Source organism: Jaculus jaculus, chromosome 3 (assembly GCF_020740685.1).
Source record: "Jaculus jaculus isolate mJacJac1 chromosome 3, mJacJac1.mat.Y.cur, whole genome shotgun sequence".
NCBI classification, from domain to species: domain Eukaryota; kingdom Metazoa; phylum Chordata; class Mammalia; order Rodentia; family Dipodidae; genus Jaculus; species Jaculus jaculus.
Window position 1 is genome coordinate 106,229,912 of NC_059104.1, and position 18,698 is coordinate 106,248,609.

General features: G+C 36.6%; 1 protein-coding gene across 1 annotated transcript in view; it reads left to right on the plus strand.

Annotated features, from left to right (window-relative positions):
- Positions 1 to 18,698, plus strand: part of Rdx (radixin) — a 101,138-nt gene that overhangs the window by 67,982 nt on the left and 14,458 nt on the right. The window contains exons 12-14 of the mRNA XM_045144938.1: positions 935 to 1,027; positions 4,140 to 4,382; positions 5,577 to 5,737. Of these exons, the coding sequence (XP_045000873.1) occupies positions 935 to 1,027; positions 4,140 to 4,382; positions 5,577 to 5,737 (497 nt within the window). The remainder of the gene's footprint in view (positions 1 to 934; positions 1,028 to 4,139; positions 4,383 to 5,576; positions 5,738 to 18,698) is intronic.

Below are 18,698 nucleotides of genomic sequence, written 5' to 3' on the forward strand. Positions count from 1 at the left end.
TTTCAAATAATGAGGAGTAAGCATTGACACAAGATCATAAATTTATCTCATCATCATTTATGTGCTATGTTCTTGGTTCTTTGCTTTTTATTTGTTGTGGGGAGGACACAAGATCTCATTACATATCTCAGGCTGGCTTCAAACTCCTTATCTCCTGCCTGCAACCTCCTAAGTGCTAAGAGCTGGGATTCCAGGTATGTGGCATCATGATCAGCCTTTGGATATTTGTGAGCCTTCCCAGTTCCTTCTCTTTGTGAGAGAATGACTTTACGTCATAGGATTGATGAGGAATCAAATGAGATTGGTCTATAAAATGTCACTTAAAATTATAGAGTTTTATGTATTTTTCATTTGTAGACTTCTGCAAATTATTTAATGACAAAAACTTTAAAAGTACATTGTGAACATTTTAAGTTAATGCTACTAATGCAGGATTAAGTACTTGTCTATAAAAAATAAAAATCCCTTTACCTTATCTATCCTGTTAGCTCATTACCTCAAGAACCTACTACAAATACGCTATTTAAGATCTTTAAGAAATAACTATTTTTTAAAACATTGAAGACCAAGAAAAACATTAACTAGCCCAAAGATGTACCAAGAAAAAGAACCATTTTGATTTGAAATATAAAAATATTTAAAGTTATGGGCTGGAGAGGTGGCTTAGCAGTTAAGCGCTTGCCTGTGAAGCCTAAAGACCCACATTAGCCAGATGCACAAGGGGGTGCACACATCTGGAATTCGTCTGCAGTGGCTGGAAGCCCTGGCACGCCCATTCTCTCCCTCACTCCCTCCCTCTCTCTCTCTCTCCCCCTCCCTCATTCTCTGTCTGTCACTCTCAAATAAATAAATAAAAATAAACCAAAAAATTTTAAAAAAATATTTAAAGTTGGTTTAATTTTTCTAGTCTTAGTAATTGTTTTGTTAATTTTAGGCAGCAGAGCTTGCTGAATTCACTGCCAAGATTGCACTTCTAGAAGAAGCCAAGAAGAAAAAGGAAGAAGAAGCTACTGAGTGGCAGCATAAAGTAATCATATGTTCACTTATTACTTTTTATTGACGAGTCCATATTAGTTAGAAAGCCCAACAATATGCTGACTTTCTTATAGAGACAAACTTAAGATTAGTAAAGGCTCAATGCTTTGAGGGTACTGATGAGCAGATTAATTTCTGTGGGAACATGTCTGAGAAACCCATGACCATTTAATCTGTGTTTTGAGTAGTTTGGAGGAGAGAAGAAAATGGCTATGATTGAAGACTGCAGAATTGGTCATTCTGGATAGGATGGAATTGAATGAGTACAGGAAGCATGATTGTATATGATAGATTTGAGGACAGCCAACAGATAACCAAAATTCAAATGTTAGAAGATATGGGTGGTAAGTTGGATAATAAAGAATTGAGTTGTGAGCTGGAGAGATGGCTCAGCAGTTAAGACACTTGCCTGCAATACCTAATGACCAGAGTTCGATTCCCCAGTACCCATGTAAAGCCACAGACATAAACTAGTACCTGCATCTGGAATTCATTTCTCTCTCATCATCCCCTTCTCTCCCCCTCTCCTCTCCCTCTCCCTTTCTTTGTGCATGCATGCATACACACACACACACACCCTTACAGAAAATGGGGAATGTCTGTAGACATCAGACAGATTTCAAAACAAGACTGAAATCATGATCAGGTGTGATTTTTATGAAAATAACTTAGTAATCAGTATAAAGGATGGATTGCAATATTGGATACTAAAGTTGCAAAGAAAAAGAGAAAAAGAGAGTCTGAAAGAGTGAAGCATTATGTTGTAGACTGAAACAGGCATGGTGTCTTGATGAGAGGGCAGTGGCAGGGCTGATGCTGAGAGTCCTGAAGAGGGCCTGTATGGTCCCCTGTCTAAGACAAAGCCTTGGTGGAAAGGATGGGACATCTAAGATAACCAGAGTGTAATTTGAACTTTAAATGATATCAGCTCTTTAATCTAACTATAATTGTTAGAACCAAAGGAAATGCATAATTTTATATGATGATTTTTTACATTAAAATGTACATATTACATGAGATGGTTTTATTTTGATCTTAAACTTCTTGTAGCCGTTTAAACTTTATTGGAAAGCTTTTGATATATTTAAAATTACATGTGTATGTGTAAAATAAAAAATATAATTAAAATATATAATATAAATAGGATAAAACTCCCTGTTATACTGCTGCTGTTAAGAATTTTGTAGTTCCAGGGCTGGACAGATGGCTTAGCGGTTAAGCGCTTGCCTGTGAAGCCTAAGGACCCCGGTTCGAGGCTCGTTTCCCCAGGTCCCACGTTAGCCAGATGCACAAGGGGGCGCATGCGTCTGGAGTTCGTTTGCAGAGGCTGGAAGCCCTGGCGCGCCCACTCTCTCTCTCTCCCTCTATCTGTCTTTCTCTCTGTGTCTGTCACTCTCAAATAAATAAATAAAAATTAAAAAAAAAAAAAGAATTTTGTAGTTCCAGAGGAGGAATTTATGAACTTTAGAGACACAAACTTTAGAAAAACATCCTTGAACTGTAGATGATTTAAAAATGCATACAAAAGGAAATTACAGAAAAAGAAAAAAATTAATTTACAGTCCCACAAACTAGAAGGACTCTATTATAAAACCTTAATCTATATTCTTCTTGACTGTTGCCTGTCATTATATTTATTTATACATTTAGAAATTTGAAATAAGATCTTTTTTGATTTTATTTTATTGATCTATTTGAGGGGTGCAGGTAGAGAGAGAATGTGTGTGCCAGGGTCTCCAGCCACTGCAAGTGAACTCCAGACACATGTGCTACCTTGTGCATCTGGTTAACATGGATCTTGAGGAATCAAGGCTAGGTTCTTTGGCTTTGTGGGTAAATGCCTTAACCATTAAACCATCTCTCCAGCCCTGAAATAAGATCTTATATATGGTCCAATTTTGGTGAATTTTCATCTTATGAAATGTTAGTTTATATTTAGGACTTTACAGTTTATCAAACACATCTTTTAGAAGTAATTTGCTGTGCCTGAATGAAGGAAGATGTTGTTTTACCTCTGTTTACTCTTCAGTCTTTAAGTATAGGACAGTCACTGTTTTAATAGTGATGTATTGAAGGAACATGTAGAATGCCCCTCCCTGTTTTGTCTAATTGCTTCCCAAGGCATCATTTAGATTGTTCTTTTATACTGTTTTTTGTAAATTGAAATGCGGATCTTAAAGCTTGAAGGAGATTTTTTTTATTATAATGATCATAGGTGAGACTTAATACAATTTAGGAGCCCTTTCAAGAATCAAAGAGGGTGTTGTTAGAGCATAGAACAACAGTGTAAAAAAGAACTTTATTAGGCAAACCAGAACCAATCATAATCACCTTAGCCATTTCAGATATTAGATATTTCATGTTGTATCATGTGAAGAGATTACTTAAACAACAGTGATTTTTAATTGATCTTTGAATTAGAATAAGGACAGTCTGATTCCTCCTTTTTTTAGTTTTAGTTTTCTACTTTTGACATGAATATAATCTGAATGTGCCATTCCTTAGGATTGCACAAGTCACTTTTCATGAAACATTTATATAACAAGTTTAGCAACAATAGATAAGCTTTGCCAGTATTAATAATTTTATCAGAGTTTGAAAATGATGTTTTTGAAATCTTTTGTTCTCCTTTCTGCTGGCATTCTTTTATAAAAATAGAGCTTTCAAGCCACAGTGATGGTTAAGTGAGTAAAGTACTTGCTGTGCAGGTATGAGAACTTGAGTTTTTAATCCTCAACACCTTTTTCAAAACTAGATGTGGTGGCACACACCTGTAATCCAGTACTGGTGAAGCAGATACAGGGGATGCCTGGGTCTTGTTGGCTAGCTAGCTAAGTTGGATGAGCTATGGGTTCATTGAGAGATCATGTCTCAAAAAAAGAAGGCGGAGAGCAATTAGCAAGAACCCAACATCAACCTCTGACCTCCACATGCCCCTGCACACACACAAGCACACATGCATACCACATACTTGCAAAAAGAGTTTTCATTAATAGGGCCTATTGACATTACATCTTGTTACAAAGACAAGATAAATTGCTTCTTTAATAAAAATTTTTTTTCATGAACTAAAGTTGTTCATAAACTTAATTTTTGATGTTCAGGCTTTTGCAGCCCAGGAAGATTTGGAGAAGACGAAAGAAGAATTAAAAACTGTCATGTCAGCCCCCCCTCCACCTCCACCTCCACCAGTCATTCCTCCAACAGAAAATGAGCATGATGAGCACGATGAGAACAGTGCCGAGGCTAGTGCTGAGTTATCCAACGAGGGGGTCATGAACCATAGAAGTGAGGAAGAGCGCGTAACAGAAACACAGAAAAATGAACGTGTGAAGAAGCAACTGCAGGTATCTGAGATCTGTGTTGTATGCACCTTTAAAATAGTTACCTATCTCCATCTGAGATAAAGTGATTTTAAAAGAACATGATTTTTATTGGAAGCCTTTAACAATGGTCAGCCCTATGACTGGTTTGTATTTGTTCTACAGTCATATTGTCTAATTTTTGCATTATATGACCTTATGAGCAAATGATTTTGGTACTTACTGAGTTATTTCATTATAGGCTGACTCATTTTAGAAGGTAGTCTGTATTGAATTATCTTTATGATGTTAAATCATCTGGATTATTTGTTGGCATTTTATAATGGCCAGTTTCTTAAATGTACGTATTAGGTTAACATAGGAAACTTTAATGTTAGTATTTTAGAAATAAGATTTTGTGATTCTTAAATTGGTATAATTGCCATTACTAATTGAGGTATGGAGTTCTAATTGACTATATTAAGGCTTTTGGAGAAAGTTTCTCTCATGAATTAGATTTCATACCTTTACTCTTTTTTTTTTATTATTTATTTGAAAGTGACAGAGAGAGAATGGGTACACCAGGGCTTCCAGCCACTGCAGACGAACTCCAGACACATGCGCCCCCTTGTGCATCTGGCTAACATGGGTCCTGGGAATTGAGCCTCAAACCGGGGTCCGTAGGCTTCTCAGGCAAGCGCTTAACTGCTAAGCCATCTCTCCAGCCCCACCTTTACTTATTTTTATTATTATCTATTTGTTTATTTGCAAACAGGGTAAGGGATGGTCATACCAGGGCCTCTTACCACTACAAATGCACTGCAGATACATGTGGCTTTATGTGGGTACTGGAGAATCACCCAGGCCTGCAGGCTTTGTAAACAACCACATTTAAATTAACACTGAGCCATCACCCTGCCCCTTAGATTTCATTTCGTAAGTTTCCTCTGTGGTGACAGTCTTGAACTTTTTATAAGTTGTTCCAAGTATTAGATGAGAAATGAAATTTAGAATTACAAAATAGCATGGTTGATGATTGGTAAAACAGCATTTACCACCATGAGCATTCCTAAAACTAAAACAAGTGTGCATAGTATAAAAAAAAAATCTTTTTACAGTGGAAAGTTTAACATATTGAAAAGTCAGAGATTTATAACATGTATTTTTGTGTCTTTAAACCATTTTCATGCATTTTTAAGATTTACATAATAGTCATGCATTTTATTTTTTTAAATATAGGCATTAAGTTCAGAATTAGCCCAAGCCAGAGATGAAACCAAGAAGACACAGAATGATGTTCTTCATGCTGAGAATGTGAAAGCAGGACGTGATAAGTACAAGACTCTTCGGCAAATTCGACAAGGCAATACAAAGCAGCGTATTGATGAGTTTGAAGCAATGTGAGAGCTGTTCTTTTGCATACATGTTCTTCATAAGCTGAACCACCAACAGAGAAAAGCAGGCCTTTGCAGATGCGATGGAATGCATACTACCTTGCCAAAGCACTTATACCAGTTTGACTGTGGTGGCTGAAAGGAAATTGAAGGGAAGCTCTTCAACATTAAGGCAGTATGATGTCATGCTTGGTTTTATTTTTATTTTGGGCCAGGAAATGGTGAATGGTATTCCATCACTTCCTTTCACAGTTTTTTTCCCCCCTCTTTAAGGTTTGACACTGATGACTATGTCTGACAAATGTGCATGTGTGGTTTAAGTTCCTTGTTCATCTTAAAGGATAATGGTGAACATTTCAGTGCATGTTTAGTTAGAGAGCTCTGTTTCCCTTGCCATTTCCATGTTTAACCTGCATATATTACCACATTCTCTCGCACATTTTCTCAGTGTGCCTTTTTCATGTCCTGCCATGCCCATAACCATAATGTTCTCAAACTGATCATTGGAAGAATTTCAAAGGAGGGTGGACAAAAACCACAATTGTATGTAAATTGACTGTGCATCATGAAAAAGTTTAGGACATGTTATAGTATGGCGTGTATATAGCAGGTCATTCTTCTCAAAGTCCCAGTTTAGTTATATCATTGGATGTTTGCTATTTGTTTAAGTACAGTTGTCTTTGACAGCTTGAGGGATTGGTGCTTCCTGTCCCTGTAATCCTTTGGTGGTTTTCCTTACTTGGCACTTCAGAGATGTAGCCAGCAGGCAGTAGTTCCGAAGAGGGTTTATTGATGAAACACTGTCTGCAAGTTAGTTGTCTCTGAAAGAAATGTTTTGTTCTTAAGTTAATTTAGAGAAATAGATGTTTAATAAAAGAAAAATATACCTTTGTTGGTAATTGATTTTTAATCATTAAAAAACAAACAAACCTGCACTTTCCTGGAAGGGCAGCATATGAAAACATGAGTCCCAAGAAGGGACAGTAATACTACCTCACTCCTACACCTGTGATAACTGCTTGTTCAAACATGATATGTGTACGCTCTGTTTCATTATACATGAAGATAGTTTCAATCATGTCCTTCATTGTGATACTTTTGAGATTCCATTTCCCTTTAGATTAACTGAGTGCTATTTTTTTTAACTGCCTTTTTGTTGATTGAATTGTGAGCCTCTGATTTGTATTGAAATTGTAAGTTGTCACTGGTATACTGTTTTCCTGAAGGAATGTTATATGTCTGAAGAAGCATGTATGCCTCTGTGTGAGAAAAGACATGCCTTTGTAGCATGTTGAAGAATATCTATTTCTTGATATAAGTATAATCATTTTAGTATATTTTGTTTCTAAATCACTACTTATTTTCCCAATCTCTAAAAAGAAACTTAAATTTAATTCCAATTATGTCTTAGTAAAGAAATCTTTCTAGTTAGAAAGATCTTGTAATATTTCTTTATTAAGAAACACCTGGGTTCAGAGATATGGAAAGCCGTTTTTTCTCTGTGTGGTTCAGCTACTTTCCATTTGGTATTATGCACTCAAACTAAATCTACCTATTTAAATTGCCATTAAACATTTTTCATGCACAGTAGATTCAACTTGTGTCTGAAAGTACCTTGTGCTTTTTTTGATTTTGCTGACTTTAAAAGGATTAATCTGGGCAGACATTATAAAAAGGAAAGGCTTTGCTTAATATATTTTTTTGGACAGTGTAGGACAGAAGATAATTGGTTAACATTGAAGTGACTGATATTCAGTGGTCTGGCACATGCTTCAAAATCCTATGCAAGAAGATGTTCCTACTCACATTCTATGAGATGGACTGATGAACAGGAATGTTCAGGTTTCCAAAGCATTAAATGAATTGTTAGAATCACTGAAAACCTGAACTTTCATTGGATTTTCACTATTTTTCCTTATTTTGAATTATGTGCCTCACCATTGTTACATCAGCTTGTTACAGTGTTGAAAAAATTACCAGTTATATTTGCTGTTAATAGTCTTGTTGTAGATTAGGGATAAATGGATTTAATCCATTTTTAAAACTGTGTGATTTTTTTTTTTCTAAACAGGAACAGCCATTTACAATATGGATTTTCATAGTGGCTAAAACAATTATAACTTTTATCATTAGCAGTTGAGAGCACATGTTCATATAGCAATGTAAAAATACACTAATGAGTATTTGGTAAATAGGCTTTACCATTAACATAACTGTGTTGTACAAATAAATTACAATTACATCTCTAATTTTGGATAATATTCATTGGTTAACAATAAAGTGACAAAAGCTCATGCCTTTGAGGTCCACTGTTGTTATTTAACATGGATTTCTTGTATATTTCCTGAAATGACAATCTCAATCAGAGCCATAAACCGTCACATCTTAGAATTGAGAAATGGATGGCAAATACTTAAATCCTTATAGATTGACTCCCCCAAATTTTATATGTCTCTTTTACTATCAAAATTCTAGTGATTGATTCTTAACAGAAGGTAACTTAGGGCTTTCAGCCATTGCTTCTTCTGTGCACTGATTAGTTCCTTTGTCCAGAGGAAGGCACAACTTTATTATCATTAAATCATCGTACTACCAAAAGTTCTGTTATTCTGTAAAAACTGTAAGTGCCTTGATTCAGACACAGACTTATTTAAAGGAATACGACAGAGCAGTTACCTTAAATATAGAAGGTAATTGCCTTTTAAATAGCATCTTGCTAATATTTAGCAAAAGTTCATAAATAAACAAATCTCTAAAACAATTTAAAACCAGTTATTACTTGTCACTTCTTGTTTTTGCTTCCACTGAGCAGGCAGTGATTACTGTGATTTGAAGGCAAGGAAATATTTAAAGTTTGCATTTTGTCCAGAGCTTTTTCCTTACTTTAACTAATTTCTGGAATTTTTCTTTATCATCATTAGAAAAGTGTCTTAACACTAGTGCTGTGATTTTAAATGATTGCCATTCTGTGTTTCAATTTTTTATCACCTTAAGGATTTTAGAATATTTTTGGAAATAAAATGATAAACCTTACAAAAGTAGCCGTGTCCAATAAACAAAACTTCTCCTTTTAAAAAACTGAAATTAATCAGACTTGGTGTCACACACCTGTAATTCTAGCACTTGAGAGGCAAAGGTAGGAGAGGTAGGTGAGTCGAAAGCCAGCCTGAGACTACATAGTGAATTCCAGGTCAGCCTAGGATAGAGCGAGTCCATACCTCAAAAGAATAACAACAATAACAACAAAAGTTGCAACTAAAGGATAAAGGTTACTTACTAATTTTAGCATTAATTTACTGATCAGTAAACCAAAGCTTACCTTATAAAAATATTCTAAAGAAACAGAGCTTTAGTATGTTCTTGTTATATCTTCTGTATTCTTAAAGATAATCTTCCTATAATATGTTCTGTTGTGGGCCATCATATGTAATCAGTTTCCTAGCACTTGTTGAAAATTCAGTGGATTTTGTGTATATTTGATTATTTCAAAAAATGCTTAGGATCTGGGTGTGGAGGTGATACACACCTGTAATTGTAGCACTTGGGAGGTGGAGGCAAGAAGATTAGGAGTTGAGATCATCCTTGGTTACATACAGAATTCAAAGCTGCCTAGGCTACATGAGGTTCTGTCTCTCCCTCATCCCATGGAAAAAAAAAAAAAAAAAAAGTCCAGACAGACTAATGGCATTCTACTCTAGTAGAAAGAAATTTCTAGTAGTAGAAAGCAATGGTCCAGATTGTGTTCTGTGTCTTACCTTATATTCTCATCATTGGCTTTGCACTTAAATAATTTTAGGTTTGTTTTTTTTCTTAGTAGACTTATTTTTAAATAATATTCCCATTTTCTTTTTTTTTTTAAATTTTTTATTTATTTATTTGAGAGCGACAGACACAGAGAGAAAGACAGATAGAGGGAGAGAGAGAATGGGCGCGCCAGGGCTTCCAGCCTCTGCAAACGAACTCCAGACACATGCGCCCCCTTGTGCATCTGGCTAACGTGGGTCCTGGGGAGTTGAGCCTTGAACCGGGGTCCTTAGGCTTCACAGGCAAGCGCTTAACCGCTAAGCCATCTCTCCAGCCCTAATATTCCCATTTTCAAAGAATGTAAGAGTAGCCAGTATCCTGCTGGAAAAAAATATCTTGAGACCTACTTTGTTCCCTGAGCACTTTGATCTAAGTTCTCTGATACAAGTTTTTGTTTGTTTGGTTTGTTTTGTTTTTGGGAACAGGCAAAGAGAGAGATGAAGAGAGAATGGGCATGCCAGAGCCCCCAGCCACTGCAGATGAACTGCAGATGCATGTGCCACCTTGTGCATCTGGCTGTGTCCTGGGGTATTGAACTGAGGTCCTTTGTCTCTTTGTAGGCAAGCACCTTAACTGCTAAACCATCTCTCCAGCCCTGATATAAGTTTTTTGATTTGGGGTTTTATATGTATACTGGTTTAGGGGTTGAAGTTCTTCCTTCAGGTATATGCAATTGCAGAGATCAGGAGTAACAACTTTGTGGCACATTTGACTTAAGCTTTCTATTTGTTGGCATAGCTTCCTAGCCAAAATTGTCTTTATTAAGAGCCTGCTATATTTGAAGACTTAAAACAATATTAGAATATTAGAACAATATATGTGACTCTTCATTTCTTGTGACCATATTAAAATATAGGAAGTCAAATATTTATCTTAACTCTTTGTTTTAATATCAGATTATTTTTAGAATTACAATGCCATATTGTTGATTCATGGTATTTTGTGTACCCAGATTCCTTCATGCTTACAGCCAGTTATTTCACTCTGTCAAGTTTATTTTTATTTCTTTGTTCTAATTGTTCTTCTTTTTTATTTAAAATTGGGGGTTTTATTTGATATTTATAAATGTCATTGAATATTGGTTACAGTTTTTTAAATCTTTTCTAAGCCAATAGAGTCAAATGTCTTAGTAGCAAATATGGAATCAGAATTTCTGAGGATATTTATGTGGCTATTGGGAATTTTCCTGTGATTAAGTGCTTGCACTGTTACAATGTACATTGTGATACCCCTTTGTTTTTTTGAACTTAAATGTTTCACCCTGTTTTAGACCTAGGTATGCATGTATGTTTAGAATTATAAGGGAGCATCTCCATTTCATTTCTTTATTTAATACTAAGATGTCTATGAATCACAAGTCTATTATTTACATCTTTTATTCCATGGCTCAATTTATATTATTATTTACTTTTGTTTTCCTGGCTGCTTTGGCTCAATGGTAATACTTGTATGATGAAGGAGAATACATCATGAGGAATATCAGTAACAGGAGAATTAGTAACAGAGTATGAATGCTCAGTATAGGTTTCTGAGACATACTTGTTCTTTGATAAATCACAATATTTCCATTTCATGTATCAAACAGTTAACAGGGGTTAGTAAAGTTATCTTAGAGATAGATAAAGTCTCTAATTTTAAGTTTCAAGCTTTAGGAAGATTCATTTTATATGCAGTTGACAAACCAGTCAAATAAAGTAATGAGTAATATCTGTATTAAATAGAGAAGCTTAATAGAGTTAAGAGATTTCAGTTGTATCATTATTGTTTTGTGATAAAGTTTATGTAAGCTAAAACTTAAATTTTTAATTATTTTCAGGGTACAGTGCTTTTGCTACATTCATAGTATTGCATACCCATTACCAACTTTCCATCTACAGAACATTTTTATTATCTCTCACTGAAACTCTGTACCATTAAATAGCAGCATTCTTCCTAGTTCCTGGTAACCACTATGTGTATGTACATTTTCTCTCTGATTTTGAGGTTTCTGTGAACTTTTCATAAAAGTGACCCCATGCAATATTTATCCTTTTATGTCTGCTATATTTTACATACTGTGTTTTCAGTTAGCATAATATTCAAGTTATAGCATGTATATCAGAATTTTACTTCATGTCGAGGCTGAATAATACTCCAATGTATTCATATACCACATTTTATTTATTTATTCACTGGTTGTGGTAGTTTCCACATATGTTTTTTGAGGCAAGCCCAGCAGACTGCCCTTTTTTTCCTTCTTTTTTAAAATTTATTTTTATTGACAACTTTCATAATTATAGACAATAAACGATGGTAATTCCCCACTTTCCCCTTCATAACTCCACTCTTGATCATATTTCCTCCTCCCAATCAGTCTCTGTTATTTTGATCTCATCATCTTTTCCTCCTATTATGATGGTCTTGTGTAAGTAGTGTCAGGTACTGTGAGGTCATGGATATCCAAGCCATTTTGTGTCTGGAAGAGCATATTGTAAAGAATCCTACCTTTCTTTTGGCTCTTACATTCTTTCCTCCACCTCTTCTGCAATGCACCCTGAGCCTTGCAAGGTGTGACAGAATTTTCGTGTTGCTGAGCACTCTTCTGCCACTTCTTCTTAGCACTGTGGTACATCCAGAGTCACCATTATCTGAAAAGTTGCTTCATTAAATAAAAGTGAGAGTATGAACATTAAGAGAAGTGCTTGCTGGATACTTTGATGTACATAAGATACATATTTAGCCAGGCACCAGCAGGCATTACACCCCTAGGGCTCATGACTTGCCCCATTTTAGGTTTTCAGTATCAGGCATGTATTCCCTGCCATAGAGCAGGCCTCCAGTCCAATTAGAGAGTGGTTGTTTTCCCCCATAACAGACATGCCACTGTTGGACCCATTGGTTTAAGGCTTGCACTGTACACTGTTGTTTATCTTCATTGGTGACCTCTCTCTCTCCCATGGAACTGCATGCAGTATAGCTTTTTCCAGCTTTCTGTCCATACTGTCTCTCCCCCCCCCCCTTTTTTTTTTAAAATGAGAGGGAATGATTGCAAGCAAGTGAGTGAGCAAGAGAGAATTGTTGCATCAGGGCCTCTAGCTACTGTAATAAAACTTCAGACACATGCACCACCTTGTGCACATGTGTAAGCTTGCAAGCTTGTGTCACCTTGTGCATCTGGCTTACGTGAGACTCAGGAATAGTAACATGGGTCTTCAGGCTTCACAGGCAAGCACCTAAACTACCAAGCCATCTCTCCAGCACTCCATATTTTTTACTATTGTGGCTGATGCTGCTGTGCTTCTCAGTTTTAGGTAGGTACTTGGAAATAGACTTGGCTGGGTCATCTGTTAATTCTGTGTTGAGTTTTCTGAAGAACTGTCATACTCTTCCACAGCAGCTTAGCTGGACCATTCATATTCAAGAGTTCTAATATTTCTGTAGCCTTAACAATAGTTCTTTTCCTTGTATTTGCTTGTTTTTGGAATAGAAATCCTGATGGTGAAATTATTTTGTGTGTGTGCATTGTTGTCGATTTTGACTCTAGTCCAGGCTAACTTGGAACTCACTCTGTAGTCTCAGGCTGACCCCAAACTCCTACCTCTGCCTCCAAAGTGCTGGGCTCAATGGTATGTGTTTTTCGTGCCAAGCATGAAGTTGTTTTTGATTTTTTTTTTTTTTTTTGAGACAGAATCTCTTACACCCTTGTCTGGTCTTGAACTCTCTGTGTAGCCGAGATTGACCTTGAAGTTCTTTATCTCCACTGCCCAAATGCTAGGATTATAGATGTGTTCCACCTTGCCCTTTACTTTCTACTGAAAACTTCCTTAAATATGAACAGTATACTCTGATCACAAATTACTCTCAATACCCTCCCTTCCCTTCTCTCCACTCCTACTTCCACTGAATCCATCTTGTGTAGATGGCCTCAGTCACTGTGAGGTCATAAATATCAATACCATGTTATGTCTGAAAGACAGTATTGTAAGCAGTCCTCCACATCCTTTGGCATATATATTCTTTCTGCTACCTCTTCTGTAATGGTCCTGGATTCTAGGATGGTGTGTTTCACTGTTCCTTCTTTCTCAGCACTGTAGTGAGTTTTGAGTCACCTGAGTGAGTGGTCACTGCTCTCTGAAAAGAGAAGCTTCTTTAACCAAAAGTGACAGTAGCATTAACATGGCATTAAAGGACATTTAGGTGGGCTTAATTAGCCAGGCAACAGTAGTAGTTTACTCACTGGGGCTTATAACCTCCCTAGCCATAGTCTTTTGATTAGGTTTTCAGTACCAGGCAGGAATTTAATCTCATTGAGCCTAAGTCCAATCAGAGAGCAGTTGTTTTCATCCATAGCAAACACAACACCATTGTACCAGTTAGTACATTTGGACTGTTTGGCTATTCATGCAGCTTGCTGGGCCCACTTGTGGTTAAGACCATTGTTGGCTTTTCTCTCACAACAGGCTGCATAGGTCTTTCCAGCATTTTGACAGCTAGTCATCAGGGAGGAGACTTCCAGCTCATGTACAGCTTGATTTCTGTGTCCTGCAGCTCAAAAATATGCAGTTTTAAGCAGTAGAGTCTTACCATCTTGAACTGGTGGGCAACTAAAAGCCTTGGCAGTAGCCTGTAATGTTTTGGGGTAATCAGGAGCCACACTGGCCAATAACTCACTGGAAATTTATCCCACATCTGGCACTGAAATTTCTCCAGTCAAAATCTTTTACTTCTGGGTACAACATTACCCACCTCCACAAGATATTTCTTCCCCAACTCATGTTTTTAAACATTTTTTTTAAGCAAAGAAGTGAATTTCCTTATGGCTTGCTTCACAGTATATATAATGCCTAACTATGGGTATCCATGTACTTTTCAATTACTATTTCTGGTTGAAAATCTGTTTCTCATTGTGGTACATAGTATAGTAGTTCTGTTGACCTTATACTCTCGAATGATCCTAATGATGTAGGGAATGGAAGAAACATGAAGGTTTTATTCAAACATTTTTTATAGGCTAGAAGAACAGCTGTGAGATCATTATGAAGGGGTTATAATCCTGAAAGCAACGCAGAGATGGTGATTTCAGAACAGCACATGTGTAGTTGTTTACTAGTCTGTATATACCAGTTTGGAAATTTCTAGAGAGCTTTTAAAAGTTTAGAGCCATATTTGACTGTGCCTACCAGTTTAGGCTTTGCTTTAGTGATATGATTCGATCCATCTGCTTATGACCAAATGATGTTTTAGTTCCCCCCCACCTTTCTTACTTTTCCTTGTTTCCCTCCTGTAATTCCTAATTCAGTGAATCTGGTTGTCAATTTTTAGACCATAAAGTCTCCCCCACCTGTCTCATGTGGTGTGTGGGTATGGTGTATATACGTATGCATGATACACATGTGTCAGCCTATGTGGTCAGAGGAGAACATTGGGTATCCTTTTTCACTTTTCTGCCTTTTTTCTTTGAGATAAGTCTTTCACTCAACCCAGAGCTCTGCTGATTTTCATTTAGACTGGCTTACCAGCAGTTCCCAGTGATTTTTCTGTGTCTTCCCTCCCCCTCCAGCCCCATCCCTCCAACACTAAGGTTACAGGTGTGCACAGCTGTGCTTGCATTTTTTGTTGTTTTCTTAAAACATTTTTGAGAGAGAGAAAGAAGCAGATAGAAATATAATGGGTGCACCAGGCCCTCTAGATGCTGCAAACCAACTCCAGACACATGTGCCACTTTGTGCACCTGGCTTATGTGGGTCCTGGGGATTTGAACCTGTGTCCTTAGGCTTTTCAGGAAAGTGCCTTAACCTCTAAACCATCTCTCCAACTTGGCTCTTCTTCTTTCTTCCTCTTCTTCCTCCTCCTCCTTCCTTCCCTACTCTCTTCTCCCACTTCCTCTTTCTTCTTCCTCCTCCTCCTCTTCCTTCTTCTTCCTTTATTTTTATATAGATGCTGAGGATCAAACTCAGGTCCTCCTGTTGCTGCAGCAAGTACTGTTACCCACTGAACCATCTCCCCAGTCCCATAAAGGCTTTTGAATAGAAGTGGATATAGCATTTTAGTAATCTTAAGTTGCAAATGGATGGTTTCTTTTCACTATCTTTGAAATATAATGCCTTACTGCTAAAATATAAGTTAAATATAGAATTTTTCAACTTTTCAGTATTTGAAGAATGTTTACTAAAAGACATAAAAGTCTTTCAGTGTATGGAAAAGGAAATCATAATTCAATGTTCTGTTTACTTATTCCACTGATACTTACAAACATACTTGATGGCTTATTTAGAGTACTTATCACTTAATTCCAGAAAATAATATCTTTTAGAAGTAATTGATAATAAATATGAAAAATGTTTTAGTTGATGGGTATAATATATGAGTATAATGGAATATATAAAAATATATATAATATGAAAAATGTTTTGGTTGATGGGTATAATATAATATATGGTATAATATAAATTCATTGCCATTCTTCCTTTAAATATTTTTTTCTGATTTATTTTTATTTATTTATTTGAGACAGAGAGAGAGAGAATATGGGCACTCCAGGGCCTCTAGCCACTGCAAACAAACTTCACACGCGTGCTCCACCATGTGCATCTGGCTTATGTGGGACCTGGAGAGTCGAACCTGGGTCCTTAGGCATCACAGGCAAATGCCTTAACCGCTAAGCCATCTCTTCAGCCCCAACTATACATTCTTTAAACTACCTGAAACTAGGATTAGGGGTATAGCTCAGTAACCTTGGGTTCAATCTCTAGCACCAAAAACAGATTATCATCATTTTGCAAAACCATGAGTACCAGACAACATTAGCCTTAGAATTAGAACCCAGAACCCAATCCTTTAAATATTGTACTGGCACACATTCCATTTCATGTTAAACTGGCATGTTTGGATGTTTGGTGAGCTTAAGAGACATATGCTACATCAAAGGTTTTCCATAACAAACATCTATTGGGAAAGCAGTTTAGCATCTTCTGTAAAGGTTTGCTGGTATGAAACAATTACAGTGTTCACCAGTGTTATGAAACCCACAATCAAGCATGTTTTCTAGAGCTCTGGTGTGATGTCAAGAAGGGAAATGTCCGGTGCCAGTTACTTTTGCATCATTTTGCTTACATTCTTTGGTATTTAAATGGTTTTCAATTTAATGGTGTTATGAAATTGAAATGAAAGCCAAAGCTGAGCATAGTGACTCACACCTTTAATACCAGCCTTAGGAAGCTGAGGTAGGAGGATTGCTATGAGTTCAAGGCCAGGCTGGGTTCCAATGTGCTCCAGATCAAACCAAAAGAAACTAAAGTCAAGAAGACATGATTTTATTCCATTCCCTTAAAATAAGACATATTCATAAGTGCTGATGGTCATTCAGTCTTTTAGTGATTTACATAACTGCTTCTTATGCAAATTACCATTGGATACATGAAGCTCTATGGCTGTCAGGAAAATGATAGGTAAATCAGAGAATAAAGACATGGCCTCAAGTAATGGAAAGTAAAGTAGGCTGGGTACATACAGTTCAGTGGTACAGAGCACTTGCTTGGGTAGGTAGCAAGCTCTAGTCTCAATCCCCAACACAACCTTAAATTTTCAAAAAGAACCTATGATTTTAGAATTTAAGATGTTGATCCCAAGTTAATCTTATGCTTGCAGACTTTAACCTTAGTTCTTACATGTTTTTCTTAGATTACATAAACTTAGAAGGTAACAGATGAGTTTAGAAAGTGCTAATGACAGGTCATGTTAATCAGAAGGTGAGTCATCTATTAGTTTTATAGGTATTGGTATTTCTACCCAAGCCCTTCAGATAACTTTTTTAAATGTCCTTTTTTTTTTACCTTTAAAAGGGTTTTACATTTTACTTATGATTGTCTTACAAGGCATGGCACAGCATTTGTTCCAGGAACCTGGACCAAGTTTGTAAGAACAAAAAGACTACATGATCTTCCTTCAGCAGTGAAACTTGTATGGTTCACTTCCAGTAAACATAATAATCTGTTTATATGTTATGAATGTGTAAGGTTCCTTCTTTAACTTCTTCATGTTGGAATGCCTCAATGCTTGGTCCTTCTCTATTCTTGACTCTTAGTGACTTTATCCTGTGTTATTGGTTTAAATACCACCTGAAAAGAAATTTCCTGTGAAAACTCTGAGCTTCAGACAGCCAACTGTGTACATGGCATTTCCACTGTGATATTCAATAAGCATTTCAAACTCAAGATTTCTTCCCTTAAACCTGCTTCTGCCCCTTATGTGTCTTCTTGATAAGAGGCAAATCCATGCTTCTCATTAATCATGCCCAGGCCTTGTCTCCATCTGTGAATCTTCTCTTCTAACTGACATCAAACCAGCCACAAGTCTGCTGAGCCAGCATTCAAAACATTTATCCAATATATAAAAACTTTTAATATATTCTCTATAGTGCTCCCTGAAAGATGGTATAGCATCTCACAAGAACCTTCCATTTCATTTAATTGGTTCTGTTGTACTCTTAAAATAGCTATAAATACATAAACCAGATTGCATATCTTCTTCTCTAAATCCTTTGAGGACTTCCGGTCTCAGAAGAAAGGCCATGTCCTTCTCAATGGCTCCTCACAGCTCAATGTAATTTGGTCCCCTGTTGGAGCTCTTAGACTTCGTCTGCAGGTTTTGTTATTTTCATGAAACTGAAGTTATATTAGCTCTCTTGTGCTTTAAACCAACCCCTCACTCCAGCTTGGAGTGCTTTTCTCAGATATTTTCATGATACTCTTGTCACCTCCTGGATTTTGACTAAATCCTCTATCTTAGTCCTATCTTCGAAAGTGTACCTTCCCTTTGTTCTCCACCCATTTTTCATTATATCACTTACCATCCATCAACATGCCTGTTATTAGTTATTGTCTGCTTTCTTCATTAGAATGTAAGCTCCATGAGAGCAAGGATATTACCACTTTATATACTGATAAATACTCTGCCTAGATGCTAAGTATTTGTTTTGTGCATGATGGGTAGATTGTGGAAGCTCATAAGGAAGGCACTTAGTTTTTCTAGGGGGTTCTAAGAATGGGCTCCTAGAGGAGAATGTCCCTAAGTCAGGTCTTTGAAAATGAGTTGGTCTTAATTAGAATTAAAAGTAGGAAAACTAGCTGGCCATGGTCTTGCATGCCTTTGATTCCAGCACTCAGGGGGTAGGATTGCAATGAAT